Source organism: Meriones unguiculatus, chromosome 21, assembly GCF_030254825.1.
Source record: "Meriones unguiculatus strain TT.TT164.6M chromosome 21, Bangor_MerUng_6.1, whole genome shotgun sequence".
Lineage (NCBI taxonomy): Eukaryota > Metazoa > Chordata > Mammalia > Rodentia > Muridae > Meriones > Meriones unguiculatus.
Genome location: NC_083368.1, coordinates 46,860,921 through 46,876,466, shown reverse-complemented (window position 1 = coordinate 46,876,466; position 15,546 = coordinate 46,860,921). Strand labels below are relative to the sequence as shown.

At 37.1% G+C, this 15,546-nt stretch overlaps 1 protein-coding gene across 1 annotated transcript in view; it reads right to left on the bottom strand.

The window, feature by feature from the left end:
• The window catches only part of Cftr (CF transmembrane conductance regulator), a 145,685-nt gene that overhangs the window by 51,166 nt on the left and 78,973 nt on the right, over positions 1-15,546 (bottom strand). The window contains exons 12-14 of the mRNA XM_060373847.1: positions 10,080-10,174; positions 7,196-7,282; positions 1,431-2,133 (exon numbers count right to left, since the gene is read on the bottom strand). Coding sequence (XP_060229830.1) covers positions 1,431-2,133; positions 7,196-7,282; positions 10,080-10,174 — 885 coding nt within the window. The remainder of the gene's footprint in view (positions 1-1,430; positions 2,134-7,195; positions 7,283-10,079; positions 10,175-15,546) is intronic.

Here is a 15,546-nt window from a genome sequence, read left to right as displayed (position 1 = left end):
TGTTTGTACAGTCCACAGGCATTACAGTGTTGTTTTCCTAGCTCTGACTTAAATTACAAAATTCTAATCCAAACTATATTCCTCTAGAAGCCTTTGTCTCTTGAAAGATACATTGTAAAAATATAAAAGCAAAACAAAACAGAGATTCCATATATTCTAAAGGGAAAAGATGGGTTGCTCCTCATACAATACATGAGGCTCATTAAGGGGCATTTCCCATGAAGAAGGAGCCCTGTTAAACTGGAGTAAGTTTCACCAATTGAAGTTTAGCTTGTGTAATTAAAATTGGCCATTATTTAAATTCAAGACCTACAAAGAACATCTTAGGACATTTGAATGTGTGTCACCTTTTGAGTTTTTCAGAATTCTGTTTTCTTTCTCTGTAAACCGAGGCAATGATATGACCCTCTGTCTCAGTACAGGGGAAGTGCATTGCCTAGAAAGGGAAGTGGTTGATGACCTAGTAACATAATTAGTCAAAAAATCATTCTCTAAAATGTACACAAACTAAAATTTATAGACTTCACCTTGGAAATTTCACTTAGATGGACATTAAATCATTCAGATAAATTATCTTTTATCAAATTATTTTAAAATTATAGAAATACTTAATGTATATTTGGGGGAATTACTTATACCTTTATTTCACAACAGAGTGAACTTTAGCCCAAAGATACAAAATGACTTGTAAATGCCCCAAAGGTGACTTTGTATTAAAGACTGGCACCCTTAAATGTGTTCATCTACTAAAACTCTGTTTTTAACTTCCTCTAAGGCAAATGCATTGTTTAGTAAACAATAGTCCTCTAGTTTTTCAGAGCTTTCTATTTTAAGGAAAGTCGTTTTGCTCCTTAACACACTGTTAAGACCTTCCATCTGAATATTGACACTAATAAATGGTGAGCTTCACATATCTTCTTTAAAAGAAATCCTTCCAAAAACACAACACATAGAACAAATCTGAAAGATTAGAAAGGGTACACTAACTAAATTCAGGCCAGAATGTGAATTTGTCCTGTCAAGAAGCCAGGTTCTTGTAATCCTTATCGAGGCCACGTTTTACAAACTCTTTTTGGTGTCTGCATAAGTGCAACTATTTGTTTATATAATACTTTACTTTGCATTGTCCTAGAAAACCACTAAAGCAGATAATTATTAAGTTATAAAAATTAATATCATATCATGAGCCTTCTAAAGGGACTCAGTACTAACACCTTGTTTTGGGTTAGAACACTTTGTGGGGAGATGATATTTCAATTACTGCCAGAAATAGTTGTTTTATATTTTCAAGTTGCTTATGTAGGTAATGGCCTTTGTACCCTTAACCCAGAGACCAAAATGGAATGCCATGAAACATGTGATATGTAACACAATTTACCAAAATTATAGGGTTAGGATAAGGTGTGTCTTAAGACTAGGAGAGTACATACCTTTAAATCATCTTCATTAATTTCTTCAGTGATGTTCAATGAACCCTGTTCAGATAATCGTCTTGAATATATATCCACTTCATTTAAGCTTATCTGAGGGGTTAAGGAAAATTTCCGAATGGTTTTGGTCCTCTGGAGACTGCTAAAGCCCTGGCTGGGTGTGCATGTCATAAGATCCAAAACAGACTGTCTTCTTCTGCCTGGAAATGCGAGGCCAGTGGTGATCATGTTGCTGCGAGGCAGAACAGCCTCTCCCTGTTCAGAGTCCGGAACAAGGGACAGTCTCCTTTCTTGGACCTCATCAGACTCTTCCATAGCTAATGGAGCCTTTTGCATAATGGAAAATTTCCTTATAGAGCTGATTGAATTTAGAATGGAGTTTTTCCTTTTTTCTCCAAACTCTCCAGTCTGTTTAAATGACTGTCTGGTTTTGTTCCAGGTGACAGAGGAATCATCGACTGAGAACCTGCGTAAGGTCTCAGTTAGAATTGAACTTCTTCTATCCTCAGTAAACTGGTCAAAAGTATCACACCCCATGAGTCTTGAACTGAAGTCTGGACGGAGACTCTGTAGTTCAGAAAATGTCCCATAGAAATAGCAGCTGCCCTCGTGCAGAATCAGTATTTTGTCAGCTTTCTTTAAATGTTCCATTTTAGAAGTGACCAAAATCCTAGTTTTGTTGGCCATCAATTTACAGACACAGCTTTGGGATTATATAAAAAGATATAAATGTTACTTCATGAATAGTGTTGTATATTTAATTTTAGCAGCTTAATGTTTCACTGCATAAAATCTCTATCAGAGTATTTATTATTTACTTAATATGGTTATACAGATAAACACCCCATAATAACTATTAGATGCCTCTCACACTGTAGCATGAAGTAGCATATCTTGTTGTAAAGGTGAATTCTAGTAGAATTAGAATTAAATTCAATTTTTAATAATCAATAAGTATCTTATTTTAACCAAATTATTTTCTGTTTGGTATTGGTTTTCTTTCCTAGAAAACAAAAGAATTGTTAGTGTTCCTGAAAATTTATATTTCCATTTAACTTCTAAAATGACAGAGATTTTCTGCTTTTAATTTTTAATTAATTTTCTGTTGTAAATTAGTCAAACAGATGTTGACTAATCTGGTTTTTTAAACAGAAGCCTTACAACTGAAAAATACATAATCAAACTTTCTTCCAGTAAAGTTTTTATATAGTTTACAAGTAAATCCTGAAGTGAAGCTCTAAAGAGAAATCAGCTTCTTTTATCCTTTAAAATATCAAAAATAAGAGCCATAACTATATCATTAAGTAATGACATAATTTTAATTAAGTTCATGAGAGTAAGACACTGGCTATAATAGTCATGACATCAAAACCATAGTGTTGGGGTATCACACTTAATGGAATTTTCTCTGTCTTAAACTGGAGAGGCCTGCTGAGAACAGACTTCTAAAAGGCAAGTATGCCTGGAAGGCTGTGATGCAGCATCCCCAGAGCCAAGGGAACATTCGTCCCTTAAAATAAAAGGTACTTTTCTCCCCACAAATGAAGCTAAATTATATGTAAAGCGAAACAAGCATCAACTTAACAAACACAAACAGCACAACTCCTAGAAGATCTGAACAAGTATTCTAGTCAAAGGAAAATTGTGCCCTGGGCCTGAGTGAATGGTTCATGTGAAATTCTAGGGCAACCTTCCCGCTAAGGCAGGCTCCTGTACCACTTAGGAGTTAGTGCTCTTGTACGTTTATTACTGGCTTAGAAAATGTTTGTCTTACACTGAGTTACATGCTTAGAGCAGTCATAGTTACTCAGCATTGTGACCATTAGTAATTCAGAGAATGGCCCATTACAGAGCACCTTTAGATCCTCAGAAGATGACAGCTATGTAAATGCAAGGCTGTACTGAAGGAGACGAAATAATCTTCAAGGTAATTAGAAGCATGGTTAGAGCCTTCTACAGCCTTTTTCATGACAATAAACAAGGGAAGATTGAAGAGATCTATTAAATATCTTGTCATGTATGTGCTTCTTCACTAGAGATTAGCTCAGAAGCTTATGAGCAAAAGTAGGGGTTGGGGTGTATGGGGTGGAGATGATATTGATGGTCGTTGGCACTTCATTCTGAGATCAGTTTGACATATTCTTGGGATTGTGACTAGACATACCATGCTAATGTATACCATTCAACTGAAATAGGTGAAAATATCAAACAAACAATGTGACATTATTTAACTTCCAAAAAAAAAAAAAACTAGCTTTAGGACAAGTGCCCTCTGTTGGCTTCGTGTGTTAAATGTAGTGAAGTCAAGAATTAAAATATTATTTAAGATATCATAAACCAAGATAAGCAGGGCTCTAGAATATTTCAACCATTGACAATGCCCTAAAGTAAACTTTGAGATAAACCAATAAATAATTAAATTATTTTAACACACACAATATCCTACCACTTAAGAAAACAAAGCAAAAACCCTTTGTAGCTAGAGTCTATTTTAATGAACTACTTTGTTGTTCATGAAATTATTTTTAAATTTGAAATCAAATCATGTGACTAAATGTAGCTTGTAAGAGGCTTTATACCCATTGGGCTGTAATAAGAGCTTTCAGGAGGTAAATGTGCAAGTTCTCTGTGACCTGGAATGGGCATCAGGACAGGACTAAGGCAGCCATACAGTATAGTCATTCACCATTAAACGAGTAATTATTTTCTATCTACAACAGCATAAAGTAAAATATCAGTTAAGAAAAGTAAGTAGAATACACAATATACATAATCTAGGATAAACATAATAAAATCTATACTCCTTTTTTAATTTATTTATATTTTTATTAATTACTGTTTATTCACTTTGTATCCCCCCTGTACCTCCCTCCCTCCTCCCCTCCCAATTCCACCCTTTCTCCCTCTTTTCCTTCCCTCTGATTCTAGTCTAATCAGGACTCATCAGGAATGGCTGCATTGTCTTCCTCTGTGGCCTGGTAAGGCTGCTCCCACCTCAGGGGGGAGGTGATCAAAGAGCAGGCCAATCATTTCCTGTCAAAGATATTACCTGTCCCCATTACTATGTAACCCACTTGGACACTGAAATTCCATGGGCTACCTCTGTGCAGGGGTTCCAGGCCATCTCCATGAGTGGTCCTTAGCTGGAGTATCGGTCTCCAGGAAAAGACCCCTGTGCCCAAACTTTTTGGATCTGTTGCTCTCCTTGTGGAGCTCCTGTCCTCTCCAGGTCTTACTATCTCCCACTTCTTTCATAAGATTCCCTGCACTCTGGCCAAAGTTTGGCTATGAGTTTCAGCATCTGCCTCAATACCCTGAAGGGCAGAGCCTTTCAGAGGCTCTCTGTGGTAGGCTCCTGTCCTGTTCCCTGTTTTCTCCCTCCTCCGATGTCCATCCTCTTTGCCTTTCTGAATGGGGATTGAGCATCTTACATAGGGTCCTCTTCTTGATTAGCTTCCTTAGATGTACAGATTTTCATATGTTTACCCTATATTATATGTCTAATATACAAGAAATCTAGAATTGCTAAAACAATCCTCTACAATAAAAGATCTTCTGGAGGTATTGCCATCCCTGATCTCAAGCTGTACTAAAGAGCAACAGTAATAAAAACTCCATGGTACTGGCACAGAAACAGAATGGTGAATCAATGAAATTGGATAGAAGACCCAGAAATAAACCCACAAACTTATGGAGACCTGATTTTTTACAAAGATGCCAAAACCATACAGTGGAAAAAAGATAGCATCTTCAACAAATGGTGCTTGTCTGACTGGATGTCTACATGTAGAAAAATGAAAATAGATCCATACTTATCACCCTGCACAAAACTAAAGTCTAGGTGGATCAAAGACCTCAACATAAAACCAGACACACTAAATCAGTTAGAAGAAAAAGTGGGGAAGATCCTAGAACCCATTTGCACAGGAGACAACTTCCTGAATAGAACACTAACAGCCCAGGCTCTAAGAGTAACAATCAATAAATGGGACCTCATGAAACTGAAAAGCTTCTGAAAAGCAAAGTTCACTGTCGTCAGAACAAAATGACTGCCTACAGATTGGGAAAGGATCTTCACCAACCCTATATCTGACAGAGGGCTAATATCTAGCATATATAAAGAACTCAAGAAGTTGAAAAGCAACGAATCAAGTAATCCAATTAAAAAATGGGGTACAAAGCTAAACAGAGAATTCTCAATAGAGGAATATTGAATGGCAGATAAACACTTGAAGAAATGTTCAACATTCTTAGTCATCAGGGAAATGCAAATCAAAACGACCCTGAGATTTCACCTTGCACCCATCAGAATGGCTAAGATCAAAAATTCAAGTGACAACACATGCTGGAGAGGTTGTGGAGAAAGGGGAACCCTACTCCACTGCTGGCGGGAATGTAAACTTGTACAACCACTTTGGAAATCAATCTGGCACTTTCTCAGACAGTTATGAATAGCACTTCCTCAAGATCCAGTTTACCACTCCTAGGCATATATCCAAAAGATGCTCAAGTATACAACAAGGACACTTGCTCAACCACGCTTGTAGCAGCTTTATTTGTAATAGCCAGAACCTGGAAACAACCCAGATGCCCATCAACGGAGGAAAGGATACAGAAATTGTGGCACATCTACACAATGGAATATTACTCAGCAATAAAAAACAAGGAGATCATGAAATTTGCAGGTAAATGGTAGGAACTGGAAAAGATCATCCTGAGTGAGGTATCCCAGAAGCAGAAAGATACACAGGGTATATACTCACTCATAAGTGGAAATCTATACTCCTAATGAAGCTAAACAACAAGGAAAACCCTAGGGAAGATGCTTAATCCTCATTCAGAAGGACAAATGGGAGAGACATCAGAAACAGAAGACAGGGAACAGGACAGCAACTTACCACAGACAGCCTCTGAAAGACTCTACTGATCAAGGTATTGAAGCAAAGGCTGAGACTCACAGCCAAACTTAGGGCAGAGTGCAGGGAATCTTATGACAGAAGGGGTATATATAAAGACCTGGAGGGGACAGGAGCTATAAAAGGAGACCAACAGAGCCATAAAAAATGAACCCTGGGGACTGAGCCCTGAAAAGACTGATATCCCAGCCAAGGACAATGCATGGAGAGGACCTAAAACCCCAGCTCAGATGTAGCCCATAGAGTCAGTATCCAAGTGAGGTTCCCTAGTAAGGGGAACAGTGACTATCTCTGGCATGAACTCAGTGGCTGACTCTCTGATCACCTCTCCCTGGTGGGTGCAGCCTTGACAGGCCACAGAGGAAGATAATGCAACCAGTATGGATGACACCTGATAGGCTAGGGTCAGATGGAAGGGAAGGAGGACCTCCCTTTTCAGTGGATTTGGAGAGGGCATTGGGGAAGAAGAAGGGGGAAGGGTGGGATTGGGAGGAGATGAGGGAGGGGGCCACAGCCAGCGTACAAATTGAATAAATTGAAATAAATGATAATAAAAGGGGGGAAATACTGGAAGACATGTCTCAAAGTAACAAAATATAAAAATACTTAAATATCAATTGTTATAACAGGATATCAATAAAAGGAATTGGCTCTATATGTAATCATTAGAAACAGTTTTGACAAAAGCAGTCTTCAACCTTGTCCATGAAGGGCTGTCTTATATTCTACTGTCCTGAGTCATAGAAATGGTGGATATATTGCTTTAGAGCTGATATGCAGCCTGTGGGGATAGAGACATTTGTTATCTTTTAGCATGAGCATTATAAGTAATTCAGTCAAGGAACATACCTTTCAAATATTTGTTCTTCAGTTAGCACATCTAGATATCCAAAAGGAGAATCTAACAGGTACAAATCAGCATCTTTATATACTGCTCTATAAACAAAAGGAAATAATTTTAAGGTCCCTCCATTTTTTTTTATTTCATTTAAAACAGACACTTTAAACACTGTACTTGTGTTATAGAATGGCCATGAGACCCCTGCACTGAAAGCATACGTTCTACAGCAGCACAGGGCAGAGGTAGCACTGTTAGGAACTTCTATTCACAAGCTTTTAATAGTGCACATTGTATTAACTGAGTAATAGTGCAATAATCTATTTTGCATTTGATTCTTATCATCAGTCCCTGAACCCCTTTCGGGTTACACATAAGGAAAGGGTTAATGATTCACAACAAGTAATACATATGTTCTTTAACCTTTTTTTTTTAGGTTTATATGCCTTTGAGTGTTTTGCCTGCATGTCTGTGCACTGTGTGTCTGTGTGTGTGTGTGTGTGTGTGTGTGTGTGTGTGTGTGTGTGTGCATGTGTGTGCAGTGCCTGTGAAGGCTAGAAGAAGGTGCCAGAACTCCTAGATGGAATTACAGATGATAGTAAAGCAACAATGCCAATGCTGTGAATTAAACCTGAATTCTTAGGAAGAACAGCCAGTGCTGCTCATCACTGAGCTATCTTTAACCAGATCTTATTTCAATTAGAGTTGATTTATAACACTAAAAATATAAAGGCATATTTTCCAAACTAACAAAAAGGAAATGATTTCTTTATAACTGTTCAACTTTTTCAGTTATGATTATTCATAATGTACCTCTATCCCAACTACATAGGATATCCTTTAAGAAAGTAATTATTGATACTTCTGTTTTAAAAGTGTATTTATCATCACATAATTAAGAAAAAAAATGAAGCAAAATAGAAATAGGAAAAATTCTAAGTAAAACCATAAAGGTCCTTTATGCTGTAAATTGTCTTGAAGGAAACGTGGAAGATCTAATGGACTCCATGAAAATTGTGCTCTCAAGTCTTTACCCACATTGGGCTTTTACTTGTTTCTCTGCAATATAATTTAAATATACCTTGTCCCCTCTGAAACTAGTACAAGCTCTTTATCCACTGTGAGGTGGTGAGAAGACAAACAATCCAATGGTGATGCTCAGAAGTAGGGCTTTTTGAAAATGACCAGGACAAAGGAAGATCGTCCCAGTGGCATTATGAGAGAAGGGAGATACCAGAGTGCTCTCTCTCTCTCTCTCTCTCTTTCTCACACACACACACACACACACACACACACACACACACACACACACTTTTTTTTCTTGACATATGATTTTTCTGTGCTATCTCAAAAACCTGCCAGAAAGCTACCACCACTGGATATGACTCCTTGATGTTAAACAATAAGTGGGAGCAATAAGAAAGTGGTTTTCTCTGAAATTTACTCTGAATGTATTGGTGGCTTATTAGTGCTACAAACAGATTAAAGACTCTCCTTCACATGTATGAGCAGTTTCTTGAGATTTTAATCTTGTGTTCTTCCTACAAAAGTAGATGACATAGTGCACATTTGGATGAGAGCAACAGTGACAACTAGTTTCAGCAGGACAAAACACTGTACAGAGCAAAAGTGACTATACTTCAAGTAGGAAATATAAATACCATGTTCAAGTCACATACCATGCTTTGCTTAAACCTCGAATGTGAAGACATGGTCTTTGTCTCACAGATGGGGGAACTAACTCTCATGATTAAGAAGTCATCATCTCATCTATGAATGCTCTGTGGCTATTGATCTGATCTCCCAGCACATTCTCAAGACCATGTCGAAGTTTAACAAGTCAAGATGACCTGGATTAAATAGTGAGCACACCATTTCCTTGTGGCTTTTGGCAAGTTAATGTCTGACTATTTCAATTATCTCGTGATTTCTTCCATAAAATGAAGAGAACAATTTCTGCTTGTAGGCTTATGAGGCTTGAGATCACACACACACACACACACACACACACACAGAGAGAGAGAGAGAGAGGATGGAAGGGTGGTATCAAGACATCCATTGTAGGAACTTAGTGTTTACTTTTCCAGGTTTGGGAAGTAAGAGAAAGGACCAAGATGCTAAGACACCACTGAACCGATGTAATTTCTCATGAACAACTTTGGTAACATAATAAAATAATTTTGTTTGAATAACATTAGAGAACACATCAAATCCCATGTCATCAATTGTCTTTAAACGAAAGCGACAATTTAAATGAGATGCTTTAGGCATGACCCTGGGGACAGTGAGCGTCACACGTGAAGACATGTGCTCAATGTGAATACGGGCTTCCTGTGGCGGCGCACACACATGCACAGGAAGCCCATGGTTCCTGCATGGCCTTGTCCTGTCTCCAATGGATGACAGGTCAATTCCTAGTGACCTAGTGACATTATTTGCCCTAATATCTTTGTTATTATAAATTATGCTCTAAAAATGAAAAATGAAAATGTAGATTGTCTAAACTTAGAAGCATAAACAGAAACCTAAAGCAGAGGTATCTGGTGACAGGGAGAAGAAAGGGATGTACGACGGGATCAACAGAAACTCGTCATTTCACCTTCATGTTCTCTTCAGAATTCCATAGTTTTCTGTTCACAACAATCCATGCGACATAACCAACAAGTATGGACCAATAAAAATAAGAGAATGCATTTTGAGAAAAGCCACTATCTTTGGCATATCTGAATACTGCATTGCTTACAGTTCCTAAAAAAAAATATCATATCCAAGGACAGAACACGAAGCAGTAGGAAAATGTATATATATATATATATATATATATATATATATATATCATTGAACATGCATGGTATCTACAGCAAACGCTCACTGGACCAACAAGTCAACGTTCACCTTGCTAAAGAAATCCTTGCACGTTGACCTCCACTCAGTGTTACTCCACCTTCTCCAATAACTGTGTTGTCTTTTTCTGCAAACTTGGAAATGTCCTGTTATGAAAAGCAGAACACCAGAAAGAAAATTTAGTATATTCAATCTAAAGCTGAAAAGCACATTTTCCTTCAGATGCAACTTTATTTCAGATTCTCCTGCATCAACCATTCAAATGTTTGAATGCTGCATGTTGATTATTTCAAACGCAATTCACTTAGCTGGTTAAAATAACATGGCCAAAATTTAAGATGTAAAACTCTTTTCATTTTAAAAATGCTTTTCATGGTCATTAAATAAGATTTGAAAACATTTAAGCTAATATATATGTGCATTTGTGGAATGCTTATCTATAGAGACCACCCATAAGCCCATCATAGAAACTCAAAGGCTATTGAAATGTTAAAATGTACTTTCAATTTAAAATTACTCTTTAAAAAAACATGTCAAAGCACTGAGTGAGACTGTTAAAAAGATGAGCTAAAGCAAAGCTGTTCACAGCCCAGGAATAGGTAGGTATCTCCAGGGCTGACAGCAGGACAAGTCAATTTATTTCCACGTTCCTTTCATTCAGCTTCCTAAACAACAGCACAAATATCCTCATCCCTGTCCATTATTTCTGCGTCCTTGCCCACTGATGCTACCTCTCCTGTCACTGTCCTCTCACACTTGTCATTCCTTCCCTAGTAATGAGTTTCTCTGTGGCAACAATAGTGAAGGCAGAGTAAAAGAAGATCTGTGTTTTCTAAGAAATAGTCCAGGATGCAGACAGTGTGGACCTAATTTAGAAGGCAAGCTATAATCCTGGAGGGAGAATTAAATAACAACCTAAATATTTAATAAGCCATTTTACAACAGATTGCAGAACAGTCTCCATTTAATTGGCAAGTTAATTGTTTAGATAGTTAAAGTAATCCACACAGCAGACAGAAGCTGTTCTAGAGTCCTCCCTGTGATGTGAGGGATGATAATCAGGTACCCATCTCCTTTAATCTCCTTCTCTCCTCCCAGCCCTGTCTATTCTTTCCTACCATCTCCTTACCTTCTCCCCGTACTTAAGAGTTTCTTATGTGCTTTTCTTCCTTTGCTTTTGCAAGTCAAAAATAGTTCATCACCATTTTATTTAATAAAATACAATTATTACTTTTTATTTATTTTTGTCTAATACAAGGAAAATAAGGCATAGTCCTTCCTCATAAAATAGTTGGCTTTCCCAGAAGAAGAAAACAGGAAACAAACTAGGAACCTGCCACAGAGGGCCTGTAAAAGCCTCTGCCCAGCAGACTATCAAAGCAGATGCTGAGCCTGATGGCCAACTGTCGGGCAGAGTGAATGGAATTTTATGTAAGAAGTGGGAAATAGTAAGAGCTGGAGAGGACAATGTCTCCACAAGGAGAGCAACAGAACAAGAAAATTTGAACACAGGGAACTTCCCAGAGACTCATAACCAAGGACTATTCATGGAGATAACCTAGAAGCCCTGCACAGATGTAGCCCATGGCAGTTCAGTGTCTAAGTGGGTTACATAGCAATGGGAAGAGGGACTGCCTTTGACATAATCTGATTGGCCTGCTCTTTGACCACTTCCCCCTGAGGGGGGAGCAGCCTTACCAGGCCACAGTAGAGGACAATTCAGCCACTTTTGATGAGAACTGATAGACTAAGATCAGAAAGGAAAGGAGAACCTCCCCTATCAGTGGACTTGGGGAGTGGCATGCATGCAGAAAGGGGAGGGAGGATTGGATCGGGAGGGGAGGAGGGAGGGGCTTATGGGGGGATACAAAATGAATAAAGTGTAATCAATAAAAAAATATCCAAAAAATAGACTGAAATAAAAGAATTAAAATTTAAAAAAAAATAGTTGGCTTTCATTGCTCACTTAGTAGTAACCATGTCAACTATTAAAATAATATATACAATTAGAAGAGGAGCTTACACAGCCTCAGGTGTTGACTTGAGCTAACTGAACGCAAAAGTTCTTCCTCAGTAGCATTTCAAATAAAAGAACTATTAATACCACGATATCAAGGCCATAGGATGATGAAGCCAGAATTCCAACCAAAACAATTTCCCCATAAATTAAATACTTCAAAGATTTTAGCTTAAGATAACCACATTAGAATTTATTTGCAAATTTTAAATACCATGTATTTACATAGAATCCCAGCTTGCAACACCAAATTTAAAAATGCCTTTCTCTTGATTCAAATATTGTATTAAATACAACAAGATTTGTAATTTTCTTCATTTCATTAGAGCTATTACTATCACTAAATATTTTAAAGTTTTCCATATTGTTAACTAAATAGTTTCCCACTTAATATTTTTAGATGGTTTTATTTCTATAAGGAAGAACTAGCTATCTTACATGTTTTTCCATAATTCACTCATTTGATCATGCTACGTCAATTCTTTTCAATAGAAACAGTAGTGAATTAATATATCTTTAAAAGAAGCTACAAATCTGCAAAACCGCTTTGATCACGATAAAGAGTAATAGTAAAAGAGTTTATGCAATTATTTAGCAGAACTTTAGATTTCATTATTAGTAAAACCTAAAAATATTTGGTTACTTTGTTGTGATAGATTTAGAGTTAGAGGTATTTTAGGATCATGTCTAAAAGATCTATTTTAATTAAAAACTAAAAGTGTAAAAATGAAAACTGTACACCATCTATTTCTGTGAGCTATATTCTTAATCAATGAAAAATTGATATTATTAGGGCAGAATGTCTTTTCTTTGTGCTCTAAAGGTCATCTTTAAGAGGAGGCATGAAAGTCAGAACATATTTGACATTTACACAAAATTATCTATATAAAATTTATAACAAAATATGTCACCCTAGAGGATGAAAAAGTAATATATATATATATATATAGCTATCACTCTAGATTCTCCAAACAGATCCCAACATGATATGAAGTATTCAAGAGTTTTATGGGGGGAAAATAGTGTGGAAAAGAAAACACGTAGGGAAAAAGGGAAGGAAGGCTGAAGAGCACAGAACAATTTTAATCCTAAAGTAGAAGGATAGATGGTTGGAATGGAAGAATATCACTGTAGCCTAGGGATGGATTTGGCCAAGCAGCCTGGGGATCTGCAAGTCAAAAATCAGCTAATAACTTTCATATTTTCAAAATAGAGCTCTACTTTAGTAATCCTGCCAGAAACCTTCATGAATGTAGAGGCAGTCTTAAGACAAACTCAGTAAAGGACTCCAAAGCACAACTGATGTCTTCATTCATAATAACACATATGCCCATCATAATAACTTGCAGAAAGTGGTAAAGGGTAAGAAATCAAGGTAGTTAATCAACATGAAAATGTTTATAACCTCTTACATAATCATGTAACTGTAATTATAATAGAGACAGAACAGGAAAAAATTTGACTTGCAGATCACTATGAGCAAAATTATTAAAGTCAGTAATAAGAGTTCTAAAGATGTGAGTGCAACCAAATGTTCATTAATGGCTGGCAAGATTGAAGGTTAATACACCTACTTCAAAGTTTCAGTTGGCACCATTCAGTGAAACTATAATGTGTGAATTTATCTTATGACCTGGTAGTTCGATGTCAAGTATCTTTTGTGACAGAAAAATGCATGCCTGTGTTTAAAGGAGAAATATTCAGAAATTTTCATTATGTGTACAATACAGCAGTAAAAGAAAAAGGAGACCAGCAAGAAAACTCAGTGAGTGCAGGTCTCTGGAACCAAGCCTGAGGCCCTGAGTTCTGGCCCCAGGTGGAAGGAGAGAACTGACTCCTGCAAACCCCCATATGAGCTCTTTGACACATATACACATATATACATATAAGGAAACATGTAAATAGACATCGCTGTATCTTAAAAAGGTAACAGGAATCAAATAAGTTAGAGAATAACGTGTGCAAATTGTGTTACTATGTAGATTTTAAAGCTGAATAAAAATACTATGAAGGAATGTACATGGGCAATCACATGCATAGATGGGTGTAAATCATTTTGAATGGATTGGGAAAGTACATATTTCATTATTCAATTGCTGGAGCTTAGATTTGGGGCAGGGCTGTAATGATAGGGTAAATAGATGCTGTCTAAGTTTCTAACAATGCATGTAAGGATACCATCATATGCACACTGTCACAGAACACACATTATATTGTATGAATTAACTTTCAGTGGTATGGAATTAGAAGAGCTGGTGTGCGTAGCCAAGGTTTGGAGCCTCCTTTTATGGACTGAAACCACTTATGAAGAGGAATATGAGTAGCTTTCACTTAGTAAATGAAGATTTACAGGTCCATAATTACCATGAGGCTGGTGAGACTGAAATGAAGACAGACAAATGGGGTATACTGAGAATTGAGATTAAGCTCATCAAAACCTAATACATCAGCAACATCAATATTCTTCCATTAATGGGAGTACCTGCTTTGATTACTCAGTCTAGGCTCTGTCCATTTGCAGATTTATGAGTACTTGAAGCTCTGTTTGATTTAACAATAAAGTGCTCTGTTTTGCATGCATTGTTAAACATTTATCTTTGCTGACTACTAAGGACACTCAAATCTGGTAATATATTTATCTTAAGGGTGTTGGTTTCATACTTCATAGTAGATTATCCCCATCTGTGAAAGTTACAACTTAAAAACTGTTATACTACTCCTGGCTCACATGAGAGATTTTTTTTTAGTCTTTTATTTTTATTTCTAAGATGGTAATGTAATTTCAACATTTATAATTTCCATTCCTCCCTGCAAGCCCTCCCATATGTTCCTCTTCTCTCTGTCATCTTCATGGCCTCTTTTTTCATTAATTGCTACTGCACGCACATACATGTCTGTATATGCATATGTATTCCTAAATATAGCCTGTTTGTTCATAAAATTTTACTTGTATGTTTTCAGAGCTATCTCTTTCGCACTGAACAACCAACTGGTGTGCTCTTCCCTGGAGAAGACCACCTTCCAGCTTTCCTTGGTGTCCTACAGTTTTTTCTGTAGGGTTGAAGCCTCCTAGGCTTTTCCCCAGCCCATTTTGGCATGTCTGTTGGAGCTGTCATTGTTCAGCTCATGTCTGGGCAGTCATGTTGGGGAGGGTCTTTGGAATATTTTTCTTTTCGAAAATTCCATACATTTATAACTATGTATTTTGATCATATAAATTCCACAGTTACAGCCTTCTAACTTCTCCTCATGCCCCCTGATCCATTTTACTTAAACTTTGTCCTTTTTATTTTTATTAATCACCCCCTATAAAAACAAAACAAAACCAAAAACAAACAAGAAAGAAAGCTGTCCCTGGTGGTGCACGCCTTTAATCCCAACACTCAGGAGGCAGAGGCAGATGGATCTCTGTGAGTTCGAGCCCAGTCTGGTCTATAAAGAGAGTCCAAGACAGCCAGGGCTAGTACACTGAGAAACCCTGTCTCAAAAGACCAAAAACAT